The 10,954-nt window shown below is 39.7% G+C and overlaps 1 protein-coding gene across 1 annotated transcript; it reads left to right on the top strand.

The window, feature by feature from the left end:
• The first annotated feature begins 1,702 nt into the window (after nucleotides 1-1,702).
• On the top strand, nucleotides 1,703-9,974 carry cpsf4 (cleavage and polyadenylation specific factor 4). The gene is made up of 8 exons (XM_034190426.1): nucleotides 1,703-2,050; nucleotides 2,213-2,263; nucleotides 5,487-5,639; nucleotides 5,780-5,875; nucleotides 6,013-6,106; nucleotides 6,290-6,362; nucleotides 6,560-6,730; nucleotides 9,284-9,974. Exons 1-8 carry the CDS (start codon nucleotides 1,948-1,950, stop codon nucleotides 9,350-9,352), a joined length of 810 nt encoding a protein of 269 aa, XP_034046317.1. The 5' UTR covers nucleotides 1,703-1,947; the 3' UTR covers nucleotides 9,353-9,974.
• The last annotated feature ends 980 nt before the right edge of the window (nucleotides 9,975-10,954 follow it).

Below are 10,954 nucleotides of genomic sequence, written 5' to 3'. Positions count from 1 at the left end.
ATGAAAAGTCAAAAGTATGGGATGGATTTTTTACAAACCCTAGTAGATAAGCTAAGAGATAAGGTAAGATAAGACTTTATTGATCTCACGGTGGAGAAATTCACGTTACGTCAGCTCTTAAAGCTTAGTAGAGAGGGTAGTTGGGTCAGTGGAGTGGAGTGTTAAATTGGACTGTGTTGTACAGCTGAGAGGTGGTGGTACTAATAAAAGGTTATAGCTGAAGATGCTGTTTTTTGTTTTTTTTTTTTCTTTTCTTGAGTGATTAGGATGGATAAGGTTAGGAGTGAGCACATCAGAGAGACAGCGCAAGTAGGATGGGTTAAGACAAAGTGGTGGAGGAGAGATGTGGGGTATATCAAGAGAAGCATGCTGAAGATGGAGTTGCAGGAGGAGAAGAGAAAGACCAAAGAGGAGGCTGAGGATGTAATAAAGGATATGCAGATGGTAGGTGTGACAGAAGACAATGCAGAGAACAGGGTGAGATAGAGACATGATCTGCTGTGGTGATCCCTAAAGGGACCAAGTGACAAAAGCTGAAATAGACCCAAGTTAAAACTGCTCATGACTGGTGGACACAATGCTATTTGGCTACACCTGCAGATGTATCCAAACACTGTGTAGAAGGACTATTTTCTTTTATGGTAAGTTACCTTGTAAAGAGACCATAACAATACAATATTCTGGAGCCATTTTTGGCTTAAGAAAAGTGTACCAAAATGCGAACTTAATTTTTGAGTTTTACATCCAACAATTTTTGTTTTGTTTTTATAAATTTGAAAACCCCACATCTTAACATAAGACATTATTAACCCTTACAGCTCTAAGGGTACCTTGATTTCACTGTAACTTAAATTCCCATTTGAAGGTCCTTTCTTTTAGTATAATGACCATATTTTGCATATCAAAATGTAAAGAACAATCTCAACGTTCTGAATGTGACACACATTTGTCTAAAAAAACTACACGATCTATATGATAAGTCAATCAGGGCACGTTAGATAATGCTGTGTAAATTTTGGATGTGACAGTTTTTAGTATTTTTGCCTGTGTAGAAACAGTGCAATTAATTTGAAACGACATGATCGTAGTATTCATTTTCAGCTTTAAATCAAGGGGTTTGATAATATTTTGCATTACGGTTTACAGCCATTTTTATGCACAGCTCCTCCATTTCCAGAGACCATTAGTAATTGGACAAATGAAAAATAAGGATATTGTTAATTGAAATAATTTTACACTCAGTTTTCTTTAGACAAGTCCGAGGACGGATATGTGAACATTTCATCATCACTTTAAGTGGCATGTGTTGGTATGTGTTTCATGAGGAAACATGCCAACTGAAAGTTACAGGCTTCTGTGGCTGTGATTGGATAAATTATGCAACTTTTATTTGTTGCATTGAAGCGTTATGAGAAAAAAAAAAAAAAACCTTGTTTGTGCCACTTCACCATGAAGACCAAAATAATTTAAAACTGTCTTTAAGTATTTCTTGCTGCAAGATTTGTTTTAGTTCTATCAAATAAATATTCAGTTAAGGGCTTGGGGTCGGTGAAATTATAGAAGGTGTAAGAACTGCATTATGTTTGAGGAACATTTTTAATTCTCTGCTTTATGTTAAATATTTTTAGAGTTTCAAAAGTCGAGATCGACTTGACTACAATCAGATCAGTTCGATCATGATTGTTTAGTCATGCCTTTACGTCAGGTCAAAGGTCAGATCACGCTCCTCGCGAGCAGCTTATTGAAACTGAATCGTTATCGACTTAATTTTAGTTGTTTTCTTTGAAATAGAGCCCAACAAACTACACGCATACATTTGTTTTTCTTTGTTTATCCTCCACTTCTGGAGCTCTTTGGTGAATTTACGGGTTAGCCTGGCTAGCGTCGCTAGCTGCTTTAGCTAGCAGACAAGTTAAGCTAACAAGCGGATCGTAAAAAAACGCAAACATGCAGGAGATTCTGGCTAGCGTGGACCACATCAAGTTCGACCTGGAGCTCGCTGTGCAGCAGCAGCTGGGTGCTCAGCCTCTGCCTTTCCCTGGCATGGACAGTAAGCAAACTTATATCTGAACGTTACTTGGGTAGCTAATGGTTAGCATTTGCACATGAGCACTTGTTGGCAAGTTTGTAGATCACCGAACCTGGTTGGTTTTTTGGGGGGGGGTTTTGTCTTTTCTTTTTGTTTTAATAATGTTTTAATGTGTTTCTGTAGAGTCCGGATCTGCTGTATGTGAGTTCTTCATGAGAGCAGCTTGTTCGAAAGGTAAGGTGGGGAAACACAACATGACGTCTTCAGTTGCTGTCATTTCTTAGGGAGCCACAATGAGTTCAAAACTCATTCATTCATTCCCTTTCAGACATGATATATACGACAATGGTATTGATTATTCTTGTTTTGTGTTTTTTGCATACCTTAATAAAGGATAAATAAAACGTACTTGAGGAAAGGAATTTTTAAACAATGGAAAAACATGAGGAGCTGATGAATGAATAAAATTAGAAAAGGTTGGACGATGTGGAGAGAATAAATTAGGAAGTGCAAGAGATTAGTAAGGATGAAGTGAGAACAGCTATGAAGAGCGAGTGGAAAGGTAGTTGGTACAGATGACATTGATGACAGTGAAGGCATGGAAATGCCAAGGAGAGATGGCAGTGGAGTTTCTAACCAGATTATATCATAAAATCTGAGATGGATAGAATGAGGGGATGCCTGAGGAGTGGAGATGAAGTGTACTGGTTCCTACATTTAAGAACAAGGGTGATGTGCAAAGCTGCAGTAACTACAGAGGCATAAAGTTAATCAGCCACAGCATGAAGTTATAGGAAAGAGTAGTAGAAGCTAGCCTTAGAAAACAGGTAATGAACTATGAGCAGCAGTATTGTTTCATGCCGAGAAAGAGCACTACAGATGCAATGTTTGCTCTGAGAATACTGATGAAGTATAGAGAAGGCCAGAAGCAGTTACATTGTGTGTTTGTGGTTTTAGAGAAAGCTTATGACAGGGTGCCAAGAGAAGAGTTGTGGTATTGTATTAAGAAGTTTGCAGCGGCAGAGAAGTATATGAGGGTAGTGCAGGATATATACAGGGATAGTGTGACAGCGGTGAAATACACAGTAGGAATGACACTCATTCAAGGTGAAGGTGGGATTACACCAAGGATCAGCTCTGAGTCCTTTCTTGTTCGCAATGGTGATAGACAGGTTGATGGATGAGATCAGACAGGAGTTTCCACGGACTATGATGTTTGCAGATGACTTTATCTGTAGTGAGAGTAGAGAGCAGGTTGAGTCAAGCCTGGAGATGTGGAGATATGCTTTGGACAGAAGGCAAGAAGAGAGTGCAGGCAGGGTGGAGTGGGTGGAGAAAGGTGGCAGGAATAATTTGTGACTGAAGAATATCTGCAAGAGTGAAGGGTAAAGTTTACAAGACAGTAGTCAGACCAGCTATGTTGTACGGCTTAGAGACGGTGGCGCTAATAAAAAGACAGGTGGCATAGCTGGAGATGTTGTGATTCTCTTTGGGAATGATGAGAATGGACAGGATTAGTAATGAACATATCAGAGGGACAACTCAGGTGGGATGGTTTAGAGAGAAAGTCAGAGAGGCAAGATTGAGATGGTTTGGACATGTGCAGAGGAGGGACCCAGAGTATACAGGGAGAAGGATGCTGAGGATGGAGCCACCAGGCAGGAGGAGAAGAGGGAGGCCAAAGAGGAGGTTTATGGATGTGGTGAGGAGAACATGCAGGAGGTTGGTGTGACAGAGAAAGATGCAGAGAAGGAGGATATGGAAACAATTGATCTGCTGTGGAGACCATAATAATAATAATGATAAGGAAAAATGTGAAACAGGCCTCAAAAGCAGTTAAAAAACTTTATCAAGGACCTTGCCCAGGGTCCCTTAGTGGTTATACATTCTGATGGGGATTTGAACCAAGGATTCTCTGGTCACATCCTCACTGCTTTAACCTGTTGACCATGACCTCACAAAAATAATGTGATGCTGTGCAGCTTACACAACTGCAAACAACCGTTCTTAAAATAATGTGAAATATTTATTTGTAAATTTGTCCTGATCTAAAATAACGTGATGTAATGTATGTCACATCCCAGTACAACACAAATGACTGATATACCGCAGTTTAAATTAGGGTGAAATGACAATGAGATGTCCAGCTTCCAGATAAAATATAGCAGCAAGATGCCGTGACCCACTTTGTATCTGTGGTGACATCATAGAAGACCTGGAGCCTTTTCTGACTCTCAAACGGCAAACTTCATCGGTATTTCCATGTCTGCTTATAATACAAGAACATTTTTTTAATTTAATTCATTATTATAATATTTCTTTATTTTAAATTGCTTGCAGACAGGTGTGGGTTGCAGCTTTTGGTGTTTGATTTTATTAAAATATAAAATAATATGGTTTAAAAAATAATATAAAATAATAAAAAATTAAATAATATGGTTTCGTAATAGGAATATCTGAGAAGTGACATCGGTTTGTCTGTTTAGTTTTTGCAAGTGTGGTTCTTGTTCTCCTCAATACATCGATTAACACTGTCTGCTTACAGCCTTACTTTAATCTCATCGGTGCTAAAGTGTAATTCACCCTCCCACAAACCTCCACAGTTTCAGATTAATATGTTCTTAGCATGCTACCATTGAGGTCGTAACAAGTTATAATAATATTGGGGTTGTTTTAGGTTTGTTTTGGAAGCTGTGGTTGCTTATTTGTCTTGAGAGCTGCTAACACTGGACAGTATTAGCATCATGGAATCAAAGAAAGACTGTAGACCTTCAACTGCAACTGAAAATGGCAAATGGATGACATAAGGAGAAAGAAAGCTACTGGCACAGCTAGTCAACATAGGTCCTCAGAGATTCTGTTGGGAAGAATTTGGGATAAAATCTCTATCTGTGAACCTTATTTAGTTACAATTACAATGTTTTTTTTACTTGCTTTGCCAACATGTCAGTGGGGAGGCTGTTTTATCACTTTATATTTTATGTATGTATTTTTCATGCTTGGAAGTCAAATTCTGAGTTCCAAGTTCACAACAGATACAGAGTGAACTTTGAATGTTGCTCATTCTGCACATCTGCTTCCATTTTTAATGTCATCTGCATGATCTAATGGAACAAATTCATTATAATTGCCATGGAATCCCCCCAAAATAAGAACCAGCAATAAAATTAGCTGTAATTCTGTGATACTCCACAGAACTATAGCTACTTTATAATAATTAGATTTCAGTATGAGCTAAATTTAGTTGATTTTTGCTAAAAATAAAATAAAGTGGAAAAGGTCTACAGCTTTAATATGTTGGTTTCTGTAATAGATAGCTGTAACATTTTTCAGATTTAGTCTTTGCTGATATGTGGGGTGAAGGCAGGAAGCACTCATACAGAAATGCAGGGGGTGCTTAAAATTTGGAGCATTACTGTGTGTCACTCTGTCTAAAATTTACTGGTGCCCATACCAGGTGGGATGTGCCCGTTCCGTCACATCAGTGGGGAGAAGACTGTGGTGTGCAAGCACTGGCTCAGAGGACTGTGTAAGAAGGGAGATCAGTGCGAGTTCCTGCATGAGTACGACATGACCAAGATGCCAGAATGCTACTTCTACTCCAAATTTGGTTTGTTGCTTTCATGTTCATCAGAATAACTCAGATGGATTCAGTGGACGTGTGTCATGCATCCATGCCCCTTCCTGTGTTCTGCTGGTCAGCAGTTTGATTCTTTGCAGTGTTGGTAAACTCTGTGTTCACTCTTCTAGCTGAGTGTAGCAACAAAGAGTGTCCGTTCCTGCACATTGATCCAGAGTCCAAGATGAAAGACTGTCCCTGGTATGACAGAGGTTTTTGTAAACATGGTAAGTCTTGCTCACAAGGCTACCTAAAAATTCTGGCAGTGAAATTTAAACATGCTGTTGTATCTTGACCAGCAGGAGAAGAGCGCACCAACTTTTTAAAAATTCATCTAACTTTTTCATCCATCTTCCCATTTCAGGCCCTGACTGCAGACACCGACATACAAGAAGGGTGATCTGCGTTAATTACCTCGTGGGCTTCTGTCCAGAAGGAAGATTGTGTAAATTCATGCAGTATGTTGTATAATCTTATTTTTATGTAATAACACAAAATGGCCCTACTGTAGAAATTTGCACCACCTTACTCATTCAGTTTCTGATAATTCTGTTTTTATTTTATTTTGGGTTGTCAACAGGTAAATTAAGTTTTAAAGACTGAGCCAGCAATAAAACCAGTATAACTGTGTCCCTTTGCAGCCCCCGATTTGAGTTGCCAATGGGAGCACCCGACCAGCCTCCTCTGCAACAGCAGATGCAGAACCAGTTGAAGGTATGGCGTGTGTGAATTAACAGTCTGCCCGTGGTGTTACTATTTATATGAATTTCATCTCTAAGACATTTTTGCATCATATGTGTGAGAGGACTGCTTCACTTTGAACTTGAGTGCAAATGTGCATCTTTTCTGTCACTTAATATTCTTGTGTACCTTTTATGAATCCAGAACATTTGCTCTCTGTTGGTTTGTAGCCACAACCTGTGCCGACCATCGGTCGCATGCCTCTGTCGGTGGTCCCTCTGACCACCTCCACTCCGGGCCATCGGCTGCAGAACAACAACATAGGAACTTCAGCTATCCATCAAAACAACATGACAATGAACCGAGGGCCCCGGCCCCTGGACCAGGTCACCTGCTACAAGGTAAGCTACTTGTTAATGTGAAAAAATCATATCGTTGTCAGTCTCACACTGTAGTTGTAATTGCCATGTTTGGTTTGTAGACAAATTACATTTTTTTTTCTGTAGGTATGGTATCTGTTCCCGTCAATGGTGTTGGGGTCATTACTCAAAAAGTAAAAAAAAAAGTAATGCCTTTGCTGTTTGTCAGAAACAGTGTATGGCTGAAACCCATATCAGCCATTCCAAGGTGACTTCTGTGACAAAACCTCCTCAAATTTGATTGAAATTCTGCTATGGGTCTCAAACTCCAGAACAAATTAAAAGTGTTATGCAGTTATTTTGTGGACATTATATAGTTCCTTAGTCTAGTCAACAATTTTTTCAGTTCTGACTACATTTTCATAGAAAAGTATGCAGGAAGAAAACGTGACTTAACGTGATGGCTGCATCCTCAAAAATATTCACTGAAGAAATGTTTTATCCAATTTGTAGCCTCTTGGGAGAGACCTACCATTTGTCTCACACAGCACACCAAAGGGAAGTCAGGGGATACTTAATTTAAACAAGCTCTCATAAATTAGTAAATTACTGTCCTTGGAGAGTACTAGAAGTGTGTGCCTTCCGTGATAAGGAAGTATGAAACCGAGTGTATTGTATCAACTTATTATTATTATTATGTATTAACACACATTTACTGTACGAGGGTAGGCTGACTATGATGCAGTTGTCGAATTGAACAAATTCAGGGTTATTTTTCTACATAGTCTCCCTGTAACTCCACACACTTCTTCCAGCGGTGCTTGAGTGCTTCGATTCCCTTGGCATAGAAGCTTTCATCTTGAGAGTCAAAATAGTCCTCAACGGCAGCCATCATTGCTCCGATAGTGCTTCCCAGCCAAGTTTTTTTTTCAGGTTTGGGAACAGATGAAAGTCCGAGGGTGCCAAGTCAGGGGAGTATGGTGGGTGATCTACCAGTTCGAATCCACACTCGTGGATAGTGGCTGTGGCCACTGTTGACTTGTGAGCTGGTGCATTGTCTTGATGGAACAGCACCCCTTTCGTCAGCTTTCCTGGTCGCTTCTTTTTGATAGCCTCGCGTAACTGTCTCAGTAGGTTAGAATAGTACTGTCCATTTATGGTTTGTCCCTTTTCAAGATAGTCCACGAACACAATGCCCTTGGCATCCCAGAAAACTGAAACCATGACCTTCCCCGCAGACGAAACGACCTTGGCCTTCTTTGGAGGTGGTGACCTTGGGTGTTTCCACGGCATTGATTGTTTTTTTGTCTCTGGTTCAAAGTGGTGAACCCAACACTCATCCTGGGTAAGAAAACGTTCCATGTAATTGGCTGGATCCTCTTCAAATTGCGCCAAGTTTGCCTTCGACATGACTAGCCTGGTGCGTTTCATCGAGCTGACACCTTTGACATTCCAAGTTCTTCATGCAGAATGTGTTCAATTCTCTCACGGGATATTCCCACATCATCTGCTAGCTGGTTGATCGTCTGTCGTCCATCACCATTTCATGAACAAGGTCAATGTTTTTCTGGGTTGTGGCTGTTGCAGGCTGCCCAGACGTTGGGTCGTCTTCAAGGCTCTCTCTGCCCCTCTTAAATTCAGCTGCCCACTTCTGCACTGTAGATATGGAGGGAGCTTCATCCCCTAATGTAGCAACCATATCCGCATGAATGTCCTTGGGCTTTAACTCCTTCTTATGCAGGTACTTAATCACACCGCAATGCCAGATTTTGTCCATTTTTGCCGTTTCCCTCTACCACGAACTTTCAAACTTGGCTATGAACCACAAACTACCTCATAACCTGGAAGAAAATAACACAGTTAGTCATCAGAAGAGCTGAACTTAATGCATGCCAAGTTTTATTGAAATGGCATTTCTCCTTCTTGGTGAGCCTTAGAACTTTTCAGCCTACCCTCGTATTTCTGACCATGTTAAAGTAGGGTACTTAACAAAAACTCATTAACAAGCACTTGATTTACTAGAACAATGTGGGACAACATGGGAATGAACAAAGATCTTTTACTGTCCACATCCTGTCTTTCTATAGTTGGTGCAGCAGTCCAGGTTTACTTTTACACCGTTTTATTTTCCCATGGTTATGCATTACTGGCTTTTAAATGATACATATATATGAATGTGGATTGCTAGTTACATGTGTTAAACAGAAAAATGTTCACTGGTAAGTCAGTCATGAGGACCAGGTGGTGTGTAGACTTGGTCCTGGGAGCTGTGACGAGCAGGATGTGTGTAGACATGCTCCTTTGTTAATTGTCTCTTTGGCCTTGAGGGAAAAAAAAAATCTAATATATACCGACCACCCATTTATGTATTTATGTATCCTTCAAAGGACCAAACATGAACTATGACTAAATATATACATCTTCAACCACTTATTCGGGATCGGGTCGCAGGAACTAAGACTAAATAGATGCATGCATTATAAATAAATGTTAAAATGTGAATTGATTTATTTAGGCTTAATTCATATTTGACCCTCTCTACATCTTTGCTCTGCTGCTTCCAGCTGCTTAATGTTTTTTTCTTTTTGTCTGTAGTGTGGCGAGAAGGGTCACTATGCCAACAAGTGCACTAAAGGACATCTTGCCTTCTTGAGTGGTCAGTAGTCGTTTGATGATCCACATGCCACAGCACTCTAGCTCCGCCTCCCCTGACATGAGGCTGGATGAAATGAAGCAGCTCTTTGAAAATCCACAACTGAAGAAAAAAAAAAAAAAATCTACCTGCAAAGTCCAACTAATGTCACGTGTGATTATCTGGAGGCATTACAAAAGACAAAAATGGTTGCCTTTTTGCCTCTTGGATTCCTGAAAATGATCCTGATGTTACCAGCAACCCAGCTGTGGTTATGGACCTGTATGATGTGTGGTTTCTGGGGTGACGTCCTTTCACACAGAGTCCAGGGTGCACCAGAAGAATTCTGAAGAGTTGCTGCCTCAGCCCAGTTCTGCTAGAACACTGGATCTCTTCCAATAATTCTAGTCAATGGGAAACTGTCAGATGCCAGTTGAAATTCAAAGGACAGTTTGTATTCGAACATGTTTCCTGCAAACTAAGGTTCATATTCCTGAGTTGTCACACGGTGGAGTCGAATGGTGACTCCTGAAAGGAAAAAAAAAAACAAAAACCTTTAATTAGCTCTCTGTTGTTAATCATTGACTAATTTAACTGCCAGACTTAATGCAGCGGGCACAAATAAAGTCTTTTTAGATTTTTCTTAAATCTGTACATCTCGCTGTAAAATTGCCATCTGAACACATTTGATGCAACATATCTGTCCTGAAGGACCAGTAACTCCCAACAAACTGGTACTATAGGATGGAAGGCCAATCAGTCACATTTGAATTCTACCTCATTCTCTCCAAGAAAAAAAAAATAGTATTTTTCAGTGTAAGCCAGATGTGTGTGTGTGTGTGTATATATATATATGTATGTATATATAATATATATATATATATATAAAAGCTTATTGATGAGGTAAAACCCTCAGTTGTTCAAAATAAGTGTTTAAAGAGTAAAGCTCAAATTCCCTGTAATAGTGTTTATTTCCATACACGCAAATGGATTGGGAACACTGCACATTCTATTCCAAATCAAAATGGGAAAAAAAAAATCAGCAAATTTATTACTTTACAGAAAGTGAAGAAAGAGGAATATTGGGCTTTTTTTTTTTAGTGTACAGAAAGATATGGAAGAAAATGGAAAACTGCCACTTGAATGGATTGAAAAATAGCGAGAAGGATAAAGACTCTGCCAGTAATTAGCTCCAGGGTGATCAAAGAAGGTCTAAAGTGGTTGTGTTCAAAGACATTCCAGTAAGGGCCAAGAGGGTGCATCATTTTGAGATGTGACGAGTTCATTAGCAAAATTACCTGCTGTAGTCAGTGGCTGCAAAGAAAACCAGCACCCTCTTGGCCCTTTCTGCTATATCTTTGGACACCACTGGTCTAAAGTTACCTGTGAGTACTGTGAAGAATTAGAAGATCCCTATGTGAAGCCAAGCTATGGGCAAAGAAGCCCCTGCAAAGTACCATTGTTGATATAAAAAAAAAAAACACGCTGAAGGGGTTACAATTTACAAAAAAAAAAAACACATTGTTCTTAAGATAAGTGGTGCAACATTTTGTGGACTGATGAAAGCAAGATTGTTCATTTTGGGTCTAGGGACTGCAGAGTCTGTCAGATGACCCTCTAAAAACTGAACTCAA

Source organism: Thalassophryne amazonica, chromosome 16 (genome assembly GCF_902500255.1).
Source record: "Thalassophryne amazonica chromosome 16, fThaAma1.1, whole genome shotgun sequence".
Lineage (NCBI taxonomy): Eukaryota > Metazoa > Chordata > Actinopteri > Batrachoidiformes > Batrachoididae > Thalassophryne > Thalassophryne amazonica.
This window is presented reverse-complemented; position numbering and strand designations above follow the sequence as displayed.

Coding starts and splice junctions, on each gene's coding strand:
- cpsf4 (XM_034190426.1), top strand. CDS start 1,948: ATGCAGGAGATTCTGGCTAGCGTGGACCACATCAAGTTCGACCTGGAG. Junction 2,051..2,212: donor GCCTTTCCCTGGCATGGACA/GTAAGCAAACTT, acceptor GTGTTTCTGTAG/AGTCCGGATCTGCTGTATGT. Junction 6,363..6,559: donor AGATGCAGAACCAGTTGAAG/GTATGGCGTGTG, acceptor GTTGGTTTGTAG/CCACAACCTGTGCCGACCAT.